We start from the raw sequence: 25,644 nt of genomic DNA, 5'->3' as shown, positions 1-25,644 counted from the left end.
TTTTTAAATGATTACATTTAGTGAGGAAGGTTTTTAACGTGTACGATAGCTTTAAAATTTATATACTTCAATAAATTATGTATTTATCAATTAAGCCAGAGGCTATACCTTGATCAGAACAATTCGCCCCAAATTGATTTTACACAACATGAATATACTGCAGTCTCCCTAAACACGCACCTCGCACAACATGCACGCAACACACCGCATACATGGAAGGCCGTTCTTACATGACCATAACTGTTAATAGGACGTTAATTAATCAAACAAACAGTATTCATATGCTCATCGACAGTCATGAGGTGGTATTTTCAGCGTGCCCCCTGACTTTCTCTCATCATGGGTAAAGTGTGTACCCCTCCTCTGAAAATTTGAGGGGTACAAGCAAAGCAAAATTTAAACAATCATGAAGCATTTCATCAAGCTTTGATCATAAGACAATGACACAATCCAGTATATTCAATTATCGACTCCTTGGTTGAAATAAGGGCAATTTTACTTTGATTTCTAATTCAAATTCATCGAATATCATGCTGCAAATGACACTGAAAGACTCAAAGCTGTATATTTTAAAGAACTTTAATAGTGTTCCCAATCAAATCATCATAAAATTACATTTCAATAGAATCTATATTGAAATTTATTTTATTCTAATTAATATCAAAAATCCATGAGACAGATACTGTAGTATGTATCACTAGTGACTACAAAATACACACTCTGTAACACTACCAAATCCGATCTGTCGATAATCTTAAGTGGGGACCATGACTGTTCATAAAACAAAATTAACCAAAGTTAACTAAGCAAAACAAAATGCAGTGGCATTGCAGTAGACTACAACATAATCTAGTCAATTCAAATTTGGGTGAAATCTATTTAGTAGGTTTGAATTTGTTTTTTGCCAAGTGGAGAAACTCATTCTCATCATAATCAGGGGAACTGCTTGCCTGTGTCAGAAACATTTTATTTTCAAGGGTTTGGGGATTCATTCGGTTCCTTGCGTAGGTATGAATCCTGTTCTGGTTTGAAAACCCTCTTTCACAAGGTACAGATGTAAGTGGGACAGTCATGAAAAATTCTGCAAGAGTAGCATAAAAAGGAAAGAGAACATGCATGTCTTTGCTAAGAAGGGTGCAGAATTCAGAGACAGACTTGTTTCTATTTACATTAAGAAGATATTTGTATTGCAGGAAAGAGTCCCTAGCGTCATCTGAATGATCCAGTCTACCGTCGAAAAAGTCTAGGATGTTTTGCAGTTCATCTCTGCCATGGGTTTGAATACCTGCTGCTGACTGTGGTAGTTTACTTGGATCAAGAATGGTATTCATATGCGACAATACATGCATAGTTTTTTCTTCAAAACGGGTTTCTAATTCTTGGACAAGATTTCTCACAAATGTGTTTTTCAGATTTTTTGCATGAGTTTTCATATTTTCACTTACATTAAGTTCTATACCACAGTAAGCATTGCCTGCAGAGATTTGCTGTAAAACATCCTGAACAGTTGGAGAGTGCTCAGCCTGTAATAGATCTTGAAATAAAGTTTTAAGGGACAAAACCATCATTTCAACCTGGCCAACATCAAGGACATCCCGCTGAAAAAATTTACTTGCCCTTGTCAAATGTCCCAGGATGTCTTTGAGTGTTGACAGGGTTGAAATGAAGGAGAAGGATTTAAGTTTCTTCAGAAATCCTTTGGCTTTGGTAGAGGTTATCGGGTCTCTATCATTTGCATCATGTTCCATGGATAGCACCATGACTCATGAGCAACAGATACAGCATCAAATAAGCTCAACCACCTGACACTTTGTTTGTTTGATTAATTAACGTCCTATTAACAGCTATGGTCATGTAAGGACGGCCTCCCATGTATGCGGTGTGTGTTTCGGGAGACTGCGGTATATTCATGTTGTGTCTTCTTGTATAGTGGAACTTTTGCCCTTTTTATAGTGCTATATCACTGGAGCATGCCGCCGAAGACACCAAGCAACACACTCCACCCGGTCACATTATACTGACAACGGGCGAACCAGTCGTCCCACTCCCTTTTTGATGAGCGCTAATCAGGAGCAGAAACTACCACTTTTATAGACTTTGATGTGTCTCGGCCAGGGGACAGAACCCAGAGCCTTCCTCACAGGGGCGAACGCTCAACTCAAGGCCAAAAGTGAGGCGGTGCCAAGGGAGGCATTAGGAAGGATAAAGTCAGTTAGGAAGAATAGAAAAGATTAGATCCTAAATTTAGTCGCCTTTTACGATCATGCAATAGGGGCAGCAGGTACAATTCTAACGCCCTACCTGCATACTTGGTTTTTTTAAACCTTTTAACATAGCTATGCATAACATTTTGAATCTCTTTTATTCGGTTGTACCGCTGTGCAGAATAATGAAAGTAGTTGTAAATTTCTGTCAAAACTTGCTGAACATTTTGCAGAGCTGGTACATTTTTTGCAGCCCAAAAAGATACCAGTGCAAGTCTGTGTGCACTACACCAAATATGGACTATATTAGGATTAACATCCACAAACCTCTTTCCAACCCCACCCTTTTTACCCATCATGACAGCTGCACCATCAGTGCCTAGCCCAGAAACTTTACACATAGGAATGTTGTTATCATTTAAAAAATTTGATACTGTGTCAAATATTGTTTCAGCTTTTCCATCTTGCACTACCACATTTCCGCAGAAACTGATTTTGACTGTCCCGTGATGCAATACTTTACAGTACATGACAAGTTTTTTGTTGATAGCAACATCGAGGGATTCATCAAACATAAGTCCAATGAAGGGACTGGATTGGGCAGCAGCAATTACATTTTCTTTAGCAATGCTGGCTAATGCCTTCTGCATATCTGATACAGCATGATGCGATGTATATATGCCACATTTGGCACTGCCAGACTCGGAATGGAAAGCAGTGGCACCATTAGAAAGTTGAAGATCAACCAATGCACCAAATTTTCTATCTGGGATGTTTTCTTTTGCCATGAATAGGGCTGTTCTCAGCTGAGCAATGAGTGTATCATTATGTTTTTCTTTCACGATCTGCCAGGAATGAGAATAGAATAAGAAGTATGAGTTTAGAGGATACATTAGAAAGGACTAATTAGATTCATAGAAGTAAAGAAAAAAATAGAATTGGCTGAATCAAATAGACCACTGATAGAACAGGCTTACAGTAGTGTTAATTAACAGTTTATTACTTGTACATTGTTTTGGATTTTTAGTAATTTTTAAACACAACAACAGACTTTCAGTATCACTTTATTTGGGCTTTTATTATTATAATGCAGGCAATGAAGTTACTGCATTCTCACCTTTTGTGCAGCCGCCATATATCGCCTTCCGGCGATAGTACCTAACGCTGCCTTGTGTGGGTTTGAATCTTGATGTCTAACAAGAGCACTCCTTTGAAAATTAGAGCAGCCTTCGGTAAACTGGCCTACAGATTTACCGTCAATACAAATATTACATTTCATGGTGTCTGCAGTCTCATCACGTTGTAGCCATGAGAATTCCTTCAACCACTGGGGTTGGAACTTTTTTACTCGTTTCTTACATTGATCTACGTTTTCAGACGATGTTTCATTCACGGATTTTCTTTTGGTGGTAGAAGGACTCGCAAAGAAATCGCTAATCGTACGCTTTTTAGACGGCTCCATGTTTACAAAATCGGACAAGTAAACACCACTGGTGTTACGCCTAACGATCCCTAGTGTGTGATAGCGCCCATAATCAAATAGCGAAACATTATTCAGGTTAGGAAATAACCTAGATCGATGGGTCGTCATGATCAGCCAATCAAAATGCAGGGAAATCGCCAGTAGCAACCAGCTTACAGAAAGATCAGGACGATGTTGTCTCGTCATTTCTTCCGACAATTTTAATATATAAATTACGAATAACAACTGTTTTCAGTTTTTACACCCATTTTATTAGCTTTTACACCCATTTTATCGTACGTGCAGTGTACCCTCGGCTTCCAATTTGTGTACGTGCATATTACTTTTGATGCGTGAATCACGTACACCTGTACGTAATGGGGCACGCTGTAATTATGCAACTTCATGATGGTAAAAATGGTAAAGCCATGGAGTTGTCTTATGGTGATGTAAATATTATTTTAATGCAGGATAGTATATATCATTATATGCAGTGTATCCTCTATGTCCAAGCAATGCAATCTTGTTGGGAATCAAATTTAAAGTTTTCTGACAAGAAGTGCATAATTATTACATTTCATAATGTATGTATGTATATGTCGAGTTTTCTCTTTTATATGTATACGTAGATATACATACTAAAACAAATCTGCCATCGATCTCTAACGTTTTCCCAGCTGCCGCTGTTCTTCAAGAGATGTTTATTCTGAAGAACAGTGGGAAAACGTTAGAGATCGATGGCAGATTTGTTTTTTCTATTTAAATTCCATCACAAGGATATTCAACATTTATTTATTATATATATATATGTATAAATAATGTGCATAATGCATTTTGGGACCGATCGGTGAACAAGATGGCCGCCAGGCCTCCATCTTGGATTTTGATAGTTAAAGTTTGTTACCGCTATTTCTCATAAAGTACTGAAGCAATCTCTCTCAAATTTTATATGTATGTTCCCCTAGGACCTTAGTTGTGCATATTGCATTTTCGGACCGATCGGTTACCAAGATGACCGACAGGTAGCCATTTTTGATTTTGATAGTTGAAGTTTGTTACTGCTATTTCTAAAAAAGTAATGAAGTGATCTGTTTCATATTTCATATATGTTGTTTGTTTGAAAAAGTTTGAAAAGCAGAGAAAAGATCCCTCTATCCATTGTCAGACGTAGATCATACTTTGGTGGGCGCCAAGATCCCTCTGGGATCTCTTGTTAAAAGAAGAATACTTTGTTCAATGGGTACTAAATTCCTTCTTGGTTGTAATAACAAGTAATTTCACAAAATTAATTACTTTTTTCCCATGGCTAGGACTGTGCTTTCTACAAAAGAAAGGAACTTTACTTAGCTCTTTTTCTGTAATGAAAAACAGACCAACACAATTCTGTTGAACCCAGTAATTGCAGTCCTGCCTTTTTGTTTTGGGGTTTCGAAACCCACAGCCAAGCCAGAACAATGACCCCTGGCTATCGCCACAAAGACGGCAGTAGACACAGGGACCTGGCACGAAAATTTTTAACCAACAGTATACATATATATATATATTATAGTATCAAGGGTATGAACTCGGCGGTCGAGACAAACGGACCTATTTTTTTAAAACCGTGATTATTTTAATAAATGGATTCTATACAACATTGACGGATATCTTACCTTAAAGAGAAATAATTTTTCTTTCCATTGAGTGCTTGATGAACAAAATTGGCCAAGTATTGACGAAGTTATGGCTTGATGAATCGGAAAATTTACGAAAAATATGCTAGGTAGACATTTCCCTGTCCGGTCGAAATGTCGTCTCGGCTCTAATGGGTACCTCAAAAACCAAGCCAAAATCACGAAATCTACGCTTGTGGTGGTAAACAGTACCCATAACTGTGTTCATCCACAATCTCCTTTGGAGGTGTCATGACCCGTACTTTGTAGAAACTCCATTTAAACATCGTGTAGCTCACTTACTTTAATCGTCACCGCCATGTTCATTTTTCTCTCGGGAACGCTTCTCGAGTTTACACACACAAGCACAATATTACATAATTTGCATAATGTAGTCATGATATGTAAAGTCAAGAAGAGTTCCGAGAGAAAAATGAACATGGCGGTGACGGGTAAAGTAAGTGAGCTACAAGATGTTTAAATGGACTTTCTACAAAGTACGGGTCATGACAACTCCAAAGTAGATTGTGGATGAACACAGTTATGGGTACTGTTTACCACCACAAGCGTAGATTTTGTGATTTTGGCTTGGTTTTTGAGGTGCCCATTAGAGCAGAGACGACATTTCGACAGGACAGGGAAATGTCTACCTAGCATATTTTTAGCAAATTTCCCGATTCATCAAGCCATAACTTCGTCAATACTTGGCCAATTTTGTTCATCAAGGACTCAATGGAAAGAAAAATTATTTCTCTTTAAGGTAAGATATCCGTCAATGTTGTATAGAACCCATTTATTAAAATAATCACGGTTTTAAAAAAATCGGTCCGTTTTTCTCGACCGCCGAGTTCATACCCTTGATACTATAATATATATATATGTATATTATTGGTTATTTTTTTTCGTGGCAGTAGACTGTAGTCACACATGGTCCAGGGCTTAATAGCGGCACTTTAAACACGGGATGTTTCCTGGTGCAGAGAGATCCCTTCACAGCCTCAGTAGCTTGGTTTGTTTTTCCGACCAAGCTGTCTACTCTGGCCAACGGTTCGTTCAGCTGTTTCCTCATGGTCATATTTTGTTGATATAAATTGATGGCATGCTCAACCTGTCTAGTATTTGTTGCCTATGCCACTTTCATTTCGAGATCCACTTGGAATGAATGACAAGGACAAATAATGATTACCTTCCTGATATTAGAAACCCTTTATTCTGTAAGTCTCAAGTTTTTGCAGTTTCTTTCTTACGACTAATACCCGTTCTGAGCATTCTGAGAAAAGGAGATGCACAAATCAAACATTTTCCTTATCAACACTTTTCTTGCAGTTGAAGGCGACTGAGACGTATCGTGCATGGGTTTTTTCTTTTCGTCATTCGGAGCCTTTCGGAGCTCTTTCTAAAACGATTATACCGAAAACGAATCGGAGTGTTTTCAGCATTTTGTAGGCAAGCGTTTGATTAGTCATTTTTTATGTAGGCATATAGACTCCTGACATGACAATGGGATGTGGTTAGATCTTCTACGAGAGCGACATAGCAGATCTAATTGTAATTAGATTGCGGGCTAAATCATTCGATATCAGGAAGAATTATGTGATAAACTTATTTTCTTCTTAACAAATTTATAACTGCCATTGATGTGATCAGACGAGTGTAACGTTTTGGGTAAGGACAATTCACATAAACCAATGTTCGTTCCCAGCCTAGAACTGTAACAAAAAGAAAAGAAGAAAAATACAAGTTTACAATTTTCGTACATGTATTATAATTTTACACAACATTCACTAAATTCACAATCTTTATTGAATTCAGCTGACAGTCCGTATGGATCCAGAGATAGAGAATGCTATGTCAATGTATGTACATTCTTTATATTTACCAATATTAGCTACCATAGGTGCAGTTCGAGCGTTAACTTTAGTCTGAACAGGAAGCAGGCACTACGCATGACGATAAAGTTGCGAATCGAACGCGCTCTAGTTCATAAACTATAGTTAAAGATGGCGGCCCCCACAAGAATAATACAGCACTTAATACTAATGGATTACTTGATCAGTGATTCTGATGATGAGACGATTTCTCGACACAAATACATGATGTCTGCTATGGCTTTGCACATCCAGAAAGCAAACCGCCCATCTGTACCAAAAATCAATACTTATATGGGCGTCATAGATGATATGATACTGCCGGAAAATGTGGATGATTTCAAAACGCACTACAGATTAAGTAGGGATATGTTTGATTGCCTTCTGGAGCGTGTAAGAGACGATTTAATTAAAGACTTCCGTGGTGGTCGCTGCCCAATAAATCCTGATAAGCAGCTTCTTGTTTTCTTGAATTATCTCGGCAATCAACAGAGCATGCGAGAATGCGCCCACATATTTGGATTGTCAAAATCAACTGTTCACAGCATTGTTACATCGGTAACTGAAGCCATTGTCAAGTTACAGTCTCAGGTGTGTGGCTAAAATTCATATTTAGTTTCGGTTGAACATGCTTTAATTTTCATCTCATTTTCTGTATTTGTCCTAGCCTGTTGATGATTGAAGTATCAAATTCAAATATATTTTGACTAAAGTGTTTTTAAAGTATGATGTAACAAGACTCTTGTTCGACTCATATTATAGACACTATATTCCAGATATTGGTTTCAACAGGTTATCAGATGGCCAGATGCTGATAGACAGAGAGAAATTGCAAGAGAAGTTGAAGATAGTGTGGGCATACCTGGTGTTGTGGGCTTCATCGACGGAACACATATTCGCTTAGCAAGTGCCCCTGGTGGCGAAAGAGAGTATTACAACAGAAAAAAATTCCCTTCGATTCAACTACAGGTAGGGTATATATCCAACAAGTATACTTATTTACCATGTATAAGGTACTATAGATAAGTACTTGCTAATTAAATGTCTTTGTGAAGCATAGTTAAGATGACCGACTGATTTAGCATGTTGAGCTATACGCCTTGACAATTGCTGAATATTTAATGTTGCATGCATATGGCTGTCTATAAAACAAATATCACGACTTTTGGTACATAGCACACCGACTTTTCTATTTTGCATAAAATTTCAATAGCTAATTGACAAATTTGTCATTTTCAGGCTGTTGTTGATAACAACTTAATGATTACAAATGCCTACTGCGGCTGGCCAGGATGTACCCATGATGCTCGAGTGTTAAGGAATTCTGAACTATTCTCAAAAGCAGAAAATGGTACATTATTTCTTCAAGATCATTTTTCTTTTAGCTGACAATGCCTACCCTTTGAGGAACTGGCTGATTTCTCCCTTCAAGAATTATGGCAATTTGTCTCCACAGCAAAATTGGTTGAACAAAAAAGTGTCAAGTGCTCGACAAACTGTTGAAAGATCATTTTCTCACTTGAAGGGTCGATTTCGTTGATTGAAAGAAGTGCCCTTCCACAACCCTACAGAAATCACAAAACTTGTTATATCAGCATGTATATTGCACAATCTCTGTGTTATTCATCGTGAGATTTGGACCAGTACATGGACGAAGGACACAATGATGATCCCGGAAATGATGAAGCTTATCAGCATGGACATCATGGAATACTTCGTAGAACCAGACTCCTTCAGCTGGTGTAGTTCAAAAATGGCAATATTACTTTCCATTAAGAAAAACTGCCAGCAGTTATAATTAAAAAAAAATATACAACAAAACTGGAGTTTGGATCTTTTGTTTTAATAATGATTTTCAAAATTTAAACATTTGGAAACATAAATTTTCCATATAACAACTATAAAATAAAAAAGAGATATATTCACTATCTGTGAATTTTATTTGAACAAAATTCAACAACGTAAAATAAAATTAAAAAAAACATACCTGGTACTTGCTATCATAATTTTCTAAATTTAACATTTTGAAACAAAAATGTTCGATATAACAACTATAAAATAAAAGAGATATATTCACTATCTGTGAATATTAATTGAACGGAATTCAACAATGTAAAACAAAACATACCATACTTGCCAAAACCTGAGCAAAATCTGCCAGATACTTCTATAAAGTTAATTGCAATTGGTAATAACTAACAACAAAACAATGTCACTGACTGTAACTTTACAATCATTTGGTTGAGCACTACTGATCAGATGTGCTCTGCTTATCCATAATGTCGAGAAACCTGTCGAAACGTTTCATCCGCTCATTGTGCATTTCACCAATTTTTTGCATGAATTCTGAATGCTGATCCTCCAATGCACTCAAAACCTGTAAATTACTTGACTTCCTTTTCTCTGTTTTTTTGGGTAGTTTCTTGCTGTTTTTCGATTCCGTTGAATCATCACTTCTTTCTTTCAAAGTGTCAACAGTAAAAATTGGTCTTGAACTGACCTTGTCACCATATTCATCATCAAATGCTCTCTTGTGAGTGAAACGTTTAGCTGCTGATCCTGAGGGACTGTCTATAATCTCCTTCCACCTTTTTTTCAATGCATTATATTTATACATGACTTGTTGACTAGTAGTTGAACAATTCAGTGTTTCATTAATTATGTTTGCTATTTCCTGCCACAGGGAAAGGTGATTTCTGGTAGTCTTAAACAGAGCTGATCTCTCATGCCTCAGGTCAACAAGCAAGCTTTCTTCATTTTCTGTCCAGGTCTTAGTCTGGTGGCTCTGGTCTAGAGAACTTCTGTCCCTACATTTTTCTGTCCCTACATCTTCATCATTTGTAGTTGTACTTGAATTGGCCTTTTCTGAGATTTCTTTAGTCATCCTGTCTGATTGCTTACTTTGCTCCTGCAAGCCGGTTTGTTGTTCCATATGGGCTTGTGTCGAGTACTGTTCTTTTATGATACTTAGAACCAAAGCCTCCTTGGCTGCAGCTTCTGTTAAATAAACCAAAGACTTTTTTTACACATAATGATAAACAATACCAGAGTATTAATCCCGGAAATTTGAAACTGTAACCAGTAATTAAATGACCACGATGGATCTTCACAAGCTAGAACTAGCTTACAGCGATCCGACCACAGCGATTCAGCGAAATAAATATATGTCAGAAAATAAAACAGGAAAGTGACATGCATTTTGACAATAAACTGGTGATACACTAGATTAAATTCTTTAAAAGAACAACCTGATTGTTAGCATATAGGCATGGTGTTTACTGTAGTCAACCCAGAAGTATATATAACAATCTGACTGGTAGGCTTATAACAGGACATATAGGCTGGCTAACTTGCATGATAAATATGGTAAGAGATCCCAGATGGATGATGGTTGGCTCTTTAAGATTGACCTTGATGACTTTAAAATGGTTAATTAGGGCCCCGCATCGAGATGCGGGTGCCCTATAGTAATCAGGTTGTCCGTCTGTCTGTCCGTCCGTCCGTCCGTCCGTCTGTCCGTTTTTTTTTTCTTTTGCACATTAATGATGGAAGGGAGTGGAGTATTTTCCCCATATTTTACATGATGATTCCCCATCCATCCTAGATCTGCTTGGTAATTTTTCAGACTGAAATTAAATTAAAAAAATCGGCCATCTTGGATTTTAACATTTAAAAAAATCACAATGTTGTTGCTCTTAACTGATAAACATTTTGTTATAACATTATGATGCAAAGTTGTTCAGAATTAAACAAGGAGTTGACTGTCCAAAGGTAAGGTCATGGGCCAAGGTTACTAAGTCAAAGGTCAAGGTCAAATTTAAAAAAAAATTATTTTCTCATGAACATTTTGCTACAACATTTATAATGAAGCAGAGTTGTTCAGAATTAAACAAGAAGTCAACTCACCAAAGTTTTGACTGACCAAAGGTAAGATCATGGGGTCACTGTATCAAAGGTTGTGGACACATTTTCCATTTTTGGACTTATTAACAATTTGTTATGACATAATAAATAAAATTATTCATTGCTTAATATATTAATTAAAGTCAATATGATTTGAATCAAAATGGCTGCAAATCAGTCATCTTGGCACGTCAGACACATAGCGGGGCCCTTTCTGACGTGTCAGTGTTCTAGTTATTGATATCTAATGACTGGACACAAATGTCCTGACCTGTTAAAGAAAAAGCCATTTAAACGAAAGTTGGTAGATGACCGGTCAGCCCACCATATCAAACATCCGAGACTCTCTATGCCAGATGACCTATAAATACATACCAATTTGTGGAGACTTCAGAAGATTGGCCATGCTCTCTGTCACCCTTATCCTGGTTTTTCCTGCCATTGTTGGTGTGGTTACTTCCAGTGTTACTAGATTTTTGCTACAATGCAGGAAAACATATGTCGGATGTGTTACAAACACAACTAAATGACCAAAACACCTACTGACATAATTAGAGTAGCATATGAACTCACTCTGGTGCTAATTCTGGGGGGCCACCATTAATTATATAAACAAGAGGTCCCAGAGGGAACTTGGCGCCAACCATTGACAATTCTTAGTTAGTTCTATGATAGACTGTTTTTCTCCCTTCTTTTTTCACTCCTTTTCCCTTCGTGATTTAACAAGTCAACCACACAATTAACTTTCAAAACTCTAGCTCTGACTTTTTGGACAAACTAAACTTCAGGAGCTTTATAAGAAATAGCAACCACAAGAATTAATAGCCCACCATCTGGTGACTGTGGGGTAAAAAATAAAAACTTGTGAAATATGTTACAATTAATATTTGATAAATATGTATTGATATAATCTGTCAAAATTAAAGGTGATGATACAATTAGTAATCATTATTTAATTTCTGTAATACCTTGCCATGCTCAGCACAATAGTTGCACAATACAAGGGTGTCTTCTCCTGTTAGTACTGGTTCCAGTTCAAAGTCAACACAAACAGGATGAAAACAAAGATTGCAATTCTCACACCGAAGTAGGATGCTGGAAAGATGAAATGATAGTTTATAATACTCTCTATCTGCAAACAAGATGTTATTATTACCAATAAACCATATTAGCACTTATTGGACTTTTTGATGTTTAAGGAAAAATATATCCAGTAAAATTACAGTATAAATTTATGAAACACAAGACAATTTTTAACAGATTTTGTATCAAGGTTATTGTCTTATTTATTTACACATAAAAAATATGGGCAAAATAATGTCATGAAAATGCATTAGCCCAAATATCTTTTTGATTAAACACATACATATATCTAATTGGGGATGAAATTAATTATGAGACTTTTTACACATCAATGCGTAATGTTTAAAAATTAATGATTATTTATGTCCCGCTGAAAGTGAACCAAAAGAAAAATCTGTTATATATTTTCAGGGATTTAAATAGTATAATTATATAAACAGATAAATCTCTGATATTTTTACCTGTAATTTGTATCAACAAACACCTTGACTTTCCCCAGTTGATTTGACAGTGATGCAGCACTGGCAGGCTTCTTGTGGCATTCAACGCAAGTCCAAAACACTTCTTGCTGATCCATTTGCTCTGAAATGTTACAACTGAAATGTATTTTGGATATTCCCGCTTTTTGAAATACACACACGACCTATTAACCACACGTGCTCGTTGGTGAAGAGGTTTTCAACGAAGATAAACTCGCTTTTATTACATTTTATTCGATAATTATCTGATGTCGTTCCAATATTTGCATATATATGACGAAAATCTGTTTATCTTTTGCAGAAAACGTTCAGGGTTTTTCAAAATCTACATTTTAAATACTTACGATTTCAGAAACGCATCCTTTCCGCCATCTTTGAACTAGACCTCTAGTACGGCGCGAAATAGCTGACCTCAGCTCCCGAAAAATCGTCACTTCCGGTAAGCTACGTTGCGTTCGATTGAACTTTAGTTCGACTGTAGCAGCTAAAGTCCTCGCTCGAACTCGACCATTATATTACCAGACATTGGGTAAAACACAATCTCAAAATATCGCGGTAAAATCATATTTGTTTTGGGATGAAACTATCAATTTAGAAGAAGAAAAAAACCACTAAAAACTAATCAATTACATGTCCATGCTGGATCAACGCTGGATCAAGGCTGGAGTAAGCATACGATGACCACAAAGGAGCGGTGTTCTCGTTTTTTATACCCTTCCGAGTAGTTGCCAGCGACACTGCTGCCCCTATTGCATTATCGTAAAAGGCGACTAAATTTAGGATTTTATCTTTCTCTCTCTTGCAGGCGTTAGAATTGTACCTGCTGCCCCTATTGCATGATCGTAAAAGGCGACTAAATTTAGGATCTTATCTTTTCTATTCTTCCTAACTGACTTTATCCTTCCTAATGCCTCCCTTTGGCACCGCCTCACTTTTGGCCTTGAGTTGAGCGTTTGTCCCTGTGAGGAAGGCTCTGGGTTCTGTCCCCTGGCCGAGACACACCAAAGTCTGTAAAAGTGGTAGTTTCTGCTCCTGCTTAGCGCTCAGCAAAAAGGGAGTGGGACGACTGGTTCGTCCGTTGTCAGTATAATGTGACCGGGTGGGGTGTGTTGCTTGGTGTCTTCGGCGGCATGCTTCAGTGATATAGCACTATAAAAAGGGCAAAAGTTCCACTATACAAGAAGACACAACATGAATATACCGCAGTCTCCCGAAACACGCATCTCGCACAACATACACGCAACACTCCGCATACGAGGCCGTCCTTACATGACCATAGCTGTTAATAGGACGTTAATTAATCAAACAAACAACAAACAAACAAATACCTGACTTTGTTTCCTAATGCCTCCCTTGGCTACGTCTCACTTTTGGCCTTGAGCGTTTGCCCCTGTGAGGAAGGCTCGTGTTCTGTCCCCTGGCCAACACACACCACAGTCTATAAAAGTGGTAGTTTCTGCTCCTGCTAAGCGCTCAGCATACAGGGAGTGGGATGACTGGTTCACCCGTTGTCAGTATAATGTGACCAGGTGGGTTGTGTTAACCAAACACTTTTGTAAAATCTACTGAACTTCCACAAGTTTTTCTCTCACATGTTTTCCAAGTCTTTGAGTTCAAAATATATAGTCTCTGCAATTCCTCCAGATTTACCGTTCCCATTGGCAAGACACGATACGCGAGCACAACATTTATATTTCCCAAATAGTTGAGAATACACTTAAAATGTTTGAAGTCCCTGTCAATAAAGTAGGTATATATGTTGTCAACTTCATATGGCTGATGTGGAGAGTCTTTAGGAATCCTTCTAGCTAGAATTCCTGCAGGCTCTGCATGTAAGGCTCATGCACACGTCTCAAACTTGGTGCCTCAAATATTAAGCATTGAATAATATGTTGGATATGAATCAAGGTCATCCCTTTAAGCTTGATAACTGACTGATCTGTTGGCTGATGACTAACTGGTGACTCTCTAGTATTCTCTATCATTATGCCCTGCAGGTAGGGCGTTAGAATTGTACCTCCTTCCTAACTGACTTTATCTTTCCTATCGCCTCATTTTTGGCCTTGAGTTGAGCGTTCGCCCCAGTGAGGAAGGCTCTGGGTTCTGTCCCCTGACCGAGACACACCAAAGTCTATAAAAGTGGTAGTTTCTACTCATGCTTAGCGCTCAGCATACAGGGAGTGGGACGACTGGTTTGTCCGTTGTCAGTATATTGTGACCGGGTGGTGTGTGTTGCTTGATGTCTTCGGCTGCATGCTTCAGTGATATAGCACTGTAAAAAGGGCAACAGTTCCACTATACAAGAAGACACATCATGAAAATACCACAGTCTCCCAAAACACGCACCTCGCACAACACACCACATCGATGGGATTTGTTTGTTTGGTTTTTTTTTTATTAATTAACGGCTTATTAACAGCTATGGTCATGTAAGGACGGCCTCCCATGTATGTGGTGTGTTGCGTGTATGTTGTTAACAAAAGTGAGGCGGTGCCAAGGGAGGCATAAGGGAAGATAAAGTCAGGGGCAGCAGGTACAATTCTAACGCCCTACCTGCATAGATGGGAGGCCGTCATTACATGACCATAGCTGTTAATAGGACGTTAATTAATCAAACAAAGTTTGTGGCAATATGACAATACATCTCAACCACTCGGCTATGGCCACCCCAGTTAACAAAATTGACAAAAATTGAGGGACAGAGCAAAATTATTCAGATGATTAACACTTAGATTCATATAATTACATTCAACTGTATACATGCATGTAGAAAGAGATAGAATACCTCTTCAGTTCCAACATTTTTGGTCACCTTTAGTGCTGGCATCTCATCTAAAGTAAAATTGAAATACCAAATATGTCCTTTTTTAGTTAAAGGAAAATTTCATTCTATCGCTGCTAAATATCGCAGAAAACCAGCAATTTAATAATACATCATTGTAATAAACTAATCTGCAATAATTAGCAGAAATTTTAAAAGAATAACTTCAATATTCATTTAGGAACTCTTGTTTTTGAAATCATTGCGCCGTTATCTCAGCCAATCAGAAGTGGCGTAACAATTGGCGGCGCCATTTTTTCCTTAATGGGCTGATCAATTCAATATTAAAGTCAATGAAAATGCCCGTTACAAGCAAAATTGAATTATTTTTCCATATATACCAAAAGGACATTAGTAAAGTATCATTGTTGCAAGTTTATAGATATCCCTAGTGAAAAAAACAGTGGCATTCCAGTGTTTGTTTGTTTGATTAATTAACGTCCCATTAACAGCTATGGTCATGTAAGGACGGCCTCCCATGTATGAGGTGCGTTGCGTGTATGTTGTGCGAGGTGCGTGTTTCGGGAGACTGCGGTATATTCATGTTGTGTCTTCTTGTATAGTGGAACTGTTGCCCTTTTTAAAGTGCTATATCACTGAAGCATGCCGCCGAAGACACCAAGCAACACACCTCACCCGGTCACATTATACTGACAACGGGCGAACCAGTCGTCCCACTCCCTATATGCTGAGCGCTAAACAGGAGCAGAAAACTACCACTTTTATAGACTTTGGTGTGTCTCGGCCAGGGGACAGAACCCAGAGCCTTCCTCACAGGGGCGAACGCTCAACTCAAGGCCAAAAGTGAGGCGGTGCCAAGGGAGGCATTAGGAAGGATAAAGTCAGTTAGGAAGAAGAGAAAATATAAGATCCTAAATTTAGTCGCCTTTTACGATCATGCAATAGGGGCAGCAGGTACAATTCTAACGCCCTACCTGCAGGGCCATGTGGTATTTCAGTTGAATTCCAGTGGTAAAATCTTGTGGAGATTTTATCACTGGAATTCAACTGAAATACCACTGGATTCCACTGGATGTTTTATTCAATTGGCGTGCACGTGCATGATCAAATTAAATGGCTTTTCTGTTCTTGGCGATAATGAATTGTTTATTCATTACATATCCAAAATATCCCTATTGCATGATCGTAAAAGGCGACTAAATTTAGGATCTTATCTTTTCTCTTCTTCCTAGCTGACTTTATCTTTCCTAATGCCTCCCTTGGCACCGCCTCACTTTTGGCCTTGAGTTGAGCGTTCGCCCCTGTGAGGAAGGCTCTGGGTTCTGTCCCCTAGCCGAGACACACCAAAGTCTTTAAAAGTGGTAGTTTCTACTCCTGCTTAGCGCTCAGCATACAGGGAGTGGGACGACTGTTTGACCCGTTGTCAGTATAATGTGACCGGGTGGGGTGTGTTGCTTGGTGTCTTCGGCGGCATGCTTCAATGATATAGCACTATAAACAGGGCAACAGTTCCACTATACAAGAAGACACTACATGAATATACCGCAGTCTCCCAAAACACGCACCTCGCACAACATACACGCAACACACCGCATACATGGGAGGCCGTCCTTACATGACCATGGCTGTTAATAGGACGTTAATTAACCAAACAAACAAACAAGTTTATTCATTACATATCCAAAATATCTTTTATTAGGTCATCTGACCCGAAGGGTCAGGATGACCTATAGACGTCATATTTCGTCCGTCGTCATCCGTGCGTTAACATTTCACATTTTGAATTTCTTCTCAAGTTCTACCAGTGCGATTTAGCCCAAACTTGCATGAAATGATCCTGACATGGTCCCAACAAAGTGTTGTTATTTTTCGGGTCGATCCGAAATCGAAGATGGCCGCCACAGCCGCCATCTTGAAAACACATTTTTAGTTCTTCTCAAGTTCTACCGGTGCGATTTGGCTGAAACTGGCATGAAATGATCCTGACATGGTCCCGACAAAGTGTTGTTATTTTTCGGGTCGATCCGAAATCAAAGATGGCTGCCACAGCCGCTATCTTGAAAACACATTTTGAACTTCTTCTCAAGTTCTACCTGTGCGATTTGGCTGAAACTTGCATGACATGATCCTGACATGGTCCCAACAAAGTATTGTTACATCTCTGGTTGATCCCAAATCGAAGATGGCTACCATGAAACTATATCTAATTAATTTCCTATATGTTAAGTCTCTTGGGTCTCGTATTTGAAATAAAATTTGTTGAAAGAAATTGAAAATGATCCTGACATGGTCCTGACAAAGTGACAATATATAGAATTAATTTTACTATTGCCAAGGTATAGTCAGATGACCGTTAAAGCCCTTTGGTGCTCTTGTTTTTATTGTAAATTATATTTTTTGCATATTTTTGAAACCATTTTTAATTTTACAGACAACGCCAGGAAACAGTTTAACATAATAACTACAATTTCATCATATAATTGACCTCATTGTCGTTATCGTACAACAAAGAGTTGCCTGTTTGAACCAGATCCCCATTTTTGCATCTAACACCTGTAAAGGTGGCTAAACTGGCTGGCCCTAAAGAAAGGCAAGGGTAAATCCGCCTCGCTACCTCTACAATAGGGTCACCATCACTCAAAGTCTGTGTCCAGATCAGCTTCTTGTTTGACGCCCTGTTTGCTTTGCAACAAACACCTGAAATGCGAAGTGAAAGTGCACTTAAGTATTGCATGATTAACAAGAGATCCCAGAGGTATCCTGGCGCCCAGTAAAGATTGAGCTATGTCTGACTGCTTTTCAAATTTCAACAACCAAAATCCGAGATGAGGCCTGACAGCCATATTGTTGACCGATTGGTTCCAAAATGCTATGTGCACAACAAGGGTCCAATGGGAACACACAAAATATGGAATTTGAGACGAATTCTGAAAAATAGCGTTTACCAACTTCAACTATCAAAATCTAATATGGCGGCCGGTCGGCAACTTTGTAGACCGATTGGTCCCAAAATTCACATGCAACAAGGGCCCTGGGGGTTTTGAGAATTATCCTTGCAGTACTTATGAGAAACAGCAGTAACAAGAATTGCTAATGGACCAAAGGATGAACAGACAGACCACAAATCATAGACGAGAGGCCATTTGAATCCCCCTCAATAAAAAAGAATAAAGTCCCAAACACAATTAAGATATTCCTGAAAAGGAGCTGGGCACCTTTAAGCTTGACCATGTTGGTTCTAAAATATCAAGCTGACAGTCTGTACTGTTGTGTAGCTATTTATCTGAACCTTACCCATCTCTTTTCTTTCAGTACTGTTGTTTCCAAGATATTTTTGGATCATGCTGTCTTTGACGATCTCCTGCGCATTTTCTGAAGCTTAAGTCCTGTAATAAACAAAATGTCCAAATGATTCATTAGATATACAGATTACTTTCAAACTCTTTCTATCAAAATATTTTGTTCAAAACATGTCCAAAAACTGAAGCCTGTCAAAAGAGGACAGGAATCATACAGTTTAGGGGATTTCAGATTTATTGTTTTTGAAAATTTTACGAAAATGATACTTTCTGTAAATCTCACAAAGTTTTCTGGCGAGCCAATTGCAGGTATATATACATTAACAGTCACAGTTAATAGAATTGTATAAAACACTAAAATACTGTATTATCAAAACAAGATAAAAACTGGAATCATAATTAAAATGACATGTAGATCTCATGAAAATACCATTTTTCTTCTTGACGAAAGTATCCCCCAGAGATGACATGCTTCAAAACCTCCTGTTCTGCAAACGCTATTGCAGTATCTCGGCTTCGCGCGTGCTGGTTTTGGCTGAAAATTTGCTGGCGAATGGAGCCATGCATTTTTTCAAACCCATCCTCAATATAGGAAGATGGTGGCCCGTGTTGAAGGATGTCATCAGCCTGTAAATAAACAGTCATTAGGCAATGATCGAAATGAAAGAAATGATTAATTTGGCCGAAATTATCAAATGGAGATAGTCCAAGAATTGTTATGATTGAGATAAGCTATCGCGAGGTTAGCCCCTAATATATGTGTCTAGGTAAAGGGGGTTAGTTGCACAATTGTAATTTTTATCAATTGGTAAATGGTTTTATGTCTTGGTTCAACATTTTGCAATTATCTTGGTGTTTCTTCATTTTAACAATAAAGTGATTATTTCAAATTACGATTCATCTTAAGTACTGACCACTTTGTTTACATGAGGGGTATTAACTAGCAATTAAGTAACCAATTCTGTTCTGATACATATGTTTTGGTTACATCATAATGAGTTTTTTCTTTTAAATACTAACCCTGCAGGTAGGGCGTTAGAATTGTACCTGCTGCCCCTATTGCATGATCGTAAAAGGCGACTAAATTTAGGATCTTATCTTTTCTTCCTAACTGACTTTATCTTTCCTAATGCCTCCCTTGGCACCGCCTCACTTTTGGCCTTGAGTTGAGCGTTCGCCCCTGTGAGGAAGGCTCTGGGTTCTGTCCCCTGGCCGAGACACATCAAAGTCTATAAAAGTGGTAGTTTCTGCTCCTGCTTAGCGTTCAGCATACACGGAGTGGGACGACTGGTTCGCCCATTGTCAGTATAATGTGACCGGGTGGGGTGTGTTGCTTGGTGTCTTCGGCGGCAAAATACTGTTTCAATAAAGAATGTCTTTTATTCAAATGTTTGTGTCTCCTTGCTCTCAATACCACATTAATTTTGCTGCCGTACACTTACTATGTGAGACAATCTGATTAAAATACAGATCCTTATAATCACTCCGTTAAATATAGGATCTGACAAAATCCCATAGGGGGTCACGTCCAGATTACCTTTATACCACGTGGTAATCATACCCAATCCATTTTCTACACCTTGCTTCAACAATTGAAAGCGATATTTCGTCCGAGTATGCATGCAAAATTAGCTTTGTTTTGGGAGAGATGACTACGTAAACCGAAATAATTCTGACAGTTTTTCAAACTATTTCGTCCCCTGAAATTCACTGTCAAAATTTTGCAAGTAGCAATTTGATTGGCTATTTTCAAAGGTCACCTGGACATGACCCCTAATGGGATTTTCTCAGATCCTCTTATCAAACGTAGTGATAATAAGGATCTGTATTTTAATCAGATTGTATGATTGTACGAGAAGACATGTGGGTCTTGGCCTTATTGAGAAACTCTGGGTACATGATTGTTGATGTCCGTAGGTAGCTGTCTATAAGGTCATTCAAGTGATTGATGTCTCCTTCAGTATATTCCCGTTGCACTCCGATGTAACGGCAAATCTAAAACAGTGAAGTAAACTATTGTAATTATATACAGAGGATCACTTCAACTGCTTTCCTTTTAATTTGACATATTCCTGTTGTTTGTATTTTTTTAAGAAAATTTAATTTAAAGATGCTCCACCGCCGACAGAGTTTAAATGATATTCATCATTTGAAGTGTTTAATTGTGTATACATATGTCTAATTAACACAAAAATAATATAAAATAATTTATCTTGCCTTTTGTGCATGCGCAATCAGTATTTCATTTCATATAGGATATAGTGCCGCGGAATTTTTTCGGGGTGCAATTGAATATTTTTCATACTTTTAACTTAAAGTACAATTAGAAGTTAAAACTTTTCACTAGTGGTAATGGTGTAAAGTAAGTAACTTTTGTAACTGAAGAAAAATGCTAAATCGTCTGCTCCTGTTTTGATAGTGAAAAATATCATTTGTCAGCGGTGGAGCATCTTTAAGCATTAAATTATTTATGGTCGTATAATTCTCGTGTTAGCATGTTATGATTAATTTGTCTGCAATATTTCCGTTTTCTGTTATTTTCAAGCCAAGCTGTAATGTACTCTGTTATTGCTATTACCAGATCAAATTCCCCTGTCAGTGGAGCCCTGTCTTGTGACGTCATAAGTACCTCCGACATCATAAGAACCCCCGAAGCCATTTGTGGTAAAAGTAAACATAAAATCTTCAGCTTCCAAAAATGTAATCAATATGTTCCATCTTTAGGATATTCAAGTCTTTAAAATCATAACTACAAATATTGATGCAAATAACATAGAACAATTAGGGTTTTCATTCAGGTAGCATGCAAGTACGCACAAAAAAAATGCGAATTGCGTCATTACGTCATGACGTTGTTTAGAACGACGTCACAATACATGTTAAACATAACACAATACCAACGGGAGTTATACGGCAATTATGATCTCATAAATTCCTTTTTTAGTTCGTAAGGTTGTAAAGTGTCAGTTTAGAGCAAATATTCTCTCTTCATCCATTGGAAATTTCTTATATATTTTGAGAAATCTGCTTTAACAAGTGTATTTTCCGTAAAACTTAAACTTCCAACAAATTTAAAGTACCATGACCACATTTTCTGGAGAAAATCATTTTTTGAAAATAAAAATAAAAACTCCTAAACAAGACTGATTCCTCACCATTGCAAAATCAAAAGAAATGCTTGTTGCAAGATCCCGTCATTAATTTTCAACTAGAGAAGTATACATATTACTTAAACAAATGCTATACATACCTAAACTGCATAGTAGATTAACTTTGTTGTGAGGAAGACAAGCAATCACCATGTGATCAGGAGCAATCTGTATCTATGAAAGAAAATGGAAACAATTAATGGATTAACCAACAGGAAATTGATGGAATGGGCGCACTTGAAAAAACTACAACTGCATGTTTTCCGCCAGTGCCGAATACGGCAATTATGGTTGCAGGATAAATGTGTATATATGTCTACAGTAGTTATAACGTTATAAGGTAAACATAGATTACGCAACAAATCTTGCATTATTTGTAACTGCATATTATGCCATCGTATGAATTTCTTATGTTAATATTGTTTTGAAGAAACATATACTAGTATTTTGTTTCGGAAAGGTAATAATTTGATACATGCAGTGTGTACTGTACATGTACATGAAGCGAATTGTTTACAATGAGTTGGAGACATAAACAAATATATATATAGTTTATTGCATCACAGAAGATTGACGTTCTGTCAGTATAAAAAATATAGGGTACATGTACTTCGCTGGCCAAATTTTTCAAAATTTCAATTTTTTTCGGGAAAAATCTTTTCTCTGCTTTTCAAACATTTCCAAAGCAGTACTCTTTGAGAAAAAAGCGGTAACAAAACTTCAATTATCAAAATCCGAGATGACAGCCTGTCGGCCATCTTGTCCACCGATCAGAAACTCGTGTGCTTATTGAATGTGTAGTATACAATGATATCAGAAGTGACCTAAAGCTATTTCATAATGCTAGGGATATCATACAAAACTTTTATAATATAGCTTCTTTGGATAAACTTACTGTGGTTCTAGATGATAACAGACTTCGTAAATTAACAGCTAAAACCTGCTATAGATTTTTGAAAAAACGCCGTGAATGTATATATAAGTAATGATGCTACCTATGCTGCTACGTTATTCTATTTGATACCTGTAAAGTGAAACTGACATGTTCTGTCCCTGTTTTAACTATATTATTCCGAACGTAACGAAAGATTAGCATTTTTAGGTCATGTGACCAGAAGGGTCAAGATGACCTATTATCATCATGCACCGTCCGTCGTCGTGCGTCGTGTGCCGTGACGGTGCGTAAACTTTTCATTCAAACGTCTTCTCAATAACCGAAAGGTCCAGGGTACCGATATTTGGCCTGTAGGATGAAGGGCTACCAAGTTTGTTCAAATGAATGACCTTGCCCTTCATTCAAGGTCACAGGGGTCAAATAGGCTAAAATCTTTAAACGACTTCTTAACCAAGAGGCCTAGGGACCTGATATTGGGCCGGTGGCATGCTGGGATAAAGGGCTTTCAACTTTGTTCAAATGAATGACCATGACCTTGACCTTCATTCAATTTCACAGGGGTCAAATAGGCTAAAACCTTCAAACGACTTCTTTTTAATAACCAAAAGACCTAGGGACCAGATATTCGGCCTGTGACATGCTGGGATCAAGGGCTAACAAGTTTGTTCAAATGAATGACCTTGACCTTCATTCAAGGTTACAGGGATCAAATAGGCTAAAATCTTCAAACGACTTCTGTTTAATAACCATGAGGCCTAGAGAACTGATATTGGGCATGTGACATGCTGGGATGAAAGGCTACAATGTTTGTTCAAATGAATGACCTTGACTTCCACTCAAGGTCATGGGGGTCAAATAGGCTAAAATATTTAAATGACTTCTTTAATAACCAAGAGGCCTAGGGACCTGATATTGGGCCTGTGACATGCTGGTATCCAGGGCTACCACGTTTGTTCAAATGAATGACCTTGACCTTCATTCAAGGTCACAGGGGTCATATAGACTAACATCTTTTAACGACTTCTTCTTAATAACCAATAGACAAATGGGTCTCAAACGTGCTTAGGCATGATATAAATTCGTATTCACTCTCCTATTTGTTAAGTATGAACCAAGCATGATTACCAGATAGCTGGTGAGCGATTGGGTCCTTGTTTGATACATTATATTTACGAAATCACGTGGTGAAATAGGTGCAATATCTTCTTTTTAATACTGTTACATTATATTTACTCACGAAATCACGTGGTGAAATAGGTGCAATATCTTCTTTTTAATACTGTTATACAATATATTTTATGTAAATAAGATTGAATTTGACCTTTTTTAGGATAAGTCTCTTATATATGTAATTCTTTTTAGAGCGTTTTTTTAAGATTTGTACCTTTCAATGTTTTAATATGATTGTAAATCTTTGAAGGTGAGACGTTAATAAATTACCTTATCTTAGTTAATACAGCTCATGTCACAGCATCGTGAAAGTAGATTTCTGCTGACCTTTAGAGAAGATACGCGCAATCCTTTGTAAATTCATCAGACAGTTCATCAAGAAATCAAGAATCTTCACATATCTCCCCCATCAAGTTTCTCGATATTTGGGATTGAGAGGAGCACAAATTAAGATCTAGGGGCGAGGGAGTATGAACGTCAATATGGTGATCATCACTCAACATTGTTTCGTTCACACTTACTACTTGTTTCCGGAATGTTTCTTCCACAAAATCATCACTTTTTGCAAATGTATCATCCTCTTCATGTGAAGATCGAAGATCTCTGTAACAGGTAGATCCTGTCTCACAACAGTTCCACTATACAAGATGACGCAACACGAACATACCGCAGTCTCCCAAAACACGCACCTCCCACTTCACACACGCTACACATTGCATACGTGGGAGGCCGTACTTGCATGACCCTGGCTGTTAATAGGACGTTAAAATAATCAAAACAAACCAAAAAAATGTTTAAGTGGACCACTCATGTCCGTCATTTTGGCCTTATTTTGAGAATTGTCAATACATAAGACAAAAAGGTGAGGCAAAATTTATTACAACTTATAAAAACCTTCTCCTAACATTTTCAAAATGAGATCAAAATTCAAGTTTCTTAAGTTGGATAATAAAATACTATTTGTAATTGTGCTATTCACGAAATAAGTCGTAACTTAACTGGTTACATCGATGTCTTAGCTTTGTATGTACAATTTTTGTATTTCTGTCACCAAAATTTACTCAAAGTCACTAAAAAAATTTTTTATACATGTACATGTGATTTCTTATGGTTAAAAAATGTATCGCATATTATCATTTGAACAAAATATTGAAATAATTATACTAGGTTTGATTATATTTATTACTTTAACTGCATTCTCAATATTTTTCGTTTGTCCAAATATCACTAAAACAAGTATATGCGTTTTCCGCCGGAATTAAATGCTAGCACTTCCCTTTTCCACAATATCGTCATAGCAAGCATACATGAATCGATGAGAAATTAATACTAAACGTATATTGAAGACACTTCAAATTGATTTCTTGGTTGAATAATAGTATCTACATGTATCAAACGCTGCTTGAGATCGTTAAAAAAATCATCATTTGCAACATTATTACACGTAGTTGCAGGTTATTAACCTACTGTAACCAACCCTATCTAAAATTGATGATTAATATAAAACAATAAACACTTATTATTATTTTTTTAATTAATCTCAATGTGTTCTATCATAAGCTTTGCCTATATATATATCCCTACATAAAAGTTTTGACTGGGGCCGTTTAACCGTACTCATCGGTGACCAGGTAGCTCATTCGGTAGAGCACTCGTCTAGGGTTCGGAGGGTCCCGGGTTCGAATCCCGGTCTGGTCG

At 37.5% G+C, this 25,644-nt stretch overlaps 2 protein-coding genes and 1 non-coding gene across 3 annotated transcripts; 2 read left to right on the top strand and 1 right to left on the bottom strand.

Annotated features, from left to right (window-relative positions):
• Positions 1-875: 875 nt before the first annotated feature.
• On the bottom strand, positions 876-3,666 carry LOC138329876 (zinc finger protein 862-like). Its single transcript, XM_069277167.1, has 3 exons — positions 3,322-3,666; positions 2,302-3,049; positions 876-1,762 (listed from the first exon to the last, which is right to left on the bottom strand). The coding sequence occupies exons 1-3, from the start codon at positions 3,664-3,666 to the stop codon at positions 876-878; spliced, it is 1,980 nt and encodes a 659-aa protein (XP_069133268.1).
• A 3,389-nt stretch (positions 3,667-7,055) lies between these two features.
• Positions 7,056-9,430, top strand: LOC138328968 (uncharacterized). Its single transcript, XM_069275670.1, has 3 exons — positions 7,056-7,777; positions 7,979-8,155; positions 8,426-9,430. The coding sequence occupies exons 1-3, from the start codon at positions 7,319-7,321 to the stop codon at positions 8,573-8,575; spliced, it is 786 nt and encodes a 261-aa protein (XP_069131771.1). The 5' UTR covers positions 7,056-7,318; the 3' UTR covers positions 8,576-9,430.
• Positions 9,431-25,571: 16,141 nt separating this feature from the next.
• Trnap-agg (transfer RNA proline (anticodon AGG)) lies at positions 25,572-25,644 on the top strand. The gene has a single exon. It is a non-coding gene; the product is annotated as a tRNA-Pro (tRNA).

This window comes from Argopecten irradians, chromosome 8 (genome assembly GCF_041381155.1).
Source record: "Argopecten irradians isolate NY chromosome 8, Ai_NY, whole genome shotgun sequence".
Classification (NCBI taxonomy): Eukaryota; Metazoa; Mollusca; class Bivalvia; order Pectinida; family Pectinidae; genus Argopecten; species Argopecten irradians.
This window is presented reverse-complemented; position numbering and strand designations above follow the sequence as displayed.

Excerpts from the sequence above, each read along its gene's own strand:
- LOC138329876 (XM_069277167.1), bottom strand. The coding sequence starts at position 3,666 with ATGGAGCCGTCTAAAAAGCGTACGATTAGCGATTTCTTTGCGAGTCCT. Across the intron at positions 3,050-3,321 it reads ATATGGCGGCTGCACAAAAG|ATCGTGAAAGAAAAACATAA; the intron begins GTGAGAATGCAG and ends CATTCCTGGCAG. Across the intron at positions 1,763-2,301 it reads TAAAAAAACCAAGTATGCAG|TCATGGTGCTATCCATGGAA; the intron begins GTAGGGCGTTAG and ends GTTGCTCATGAG.
- LOC138328968 (XM_069275670.1), top strand. The coding sequence starts at position 7,319 with ATGGCGGCCCCCACAAGAATAATACAGCACTTAATACTAATGGATTAC. Across the intron at positions 7,778-7,978 it reads TTGTCAAGTTACAGTCTCAG|GTTATCAGATGGCCAGATGC; the intron begins GTGTGTGGCTAA and ends TGGTTTCAACAG. Across the intron at positions 8,156-8,425 it reads TCCCTTCGATTCAACTACAG|GCTGTTGTTGATAACAACTT; the intron begins GTAGGGTATATA and ends TGTCATTTTCAG.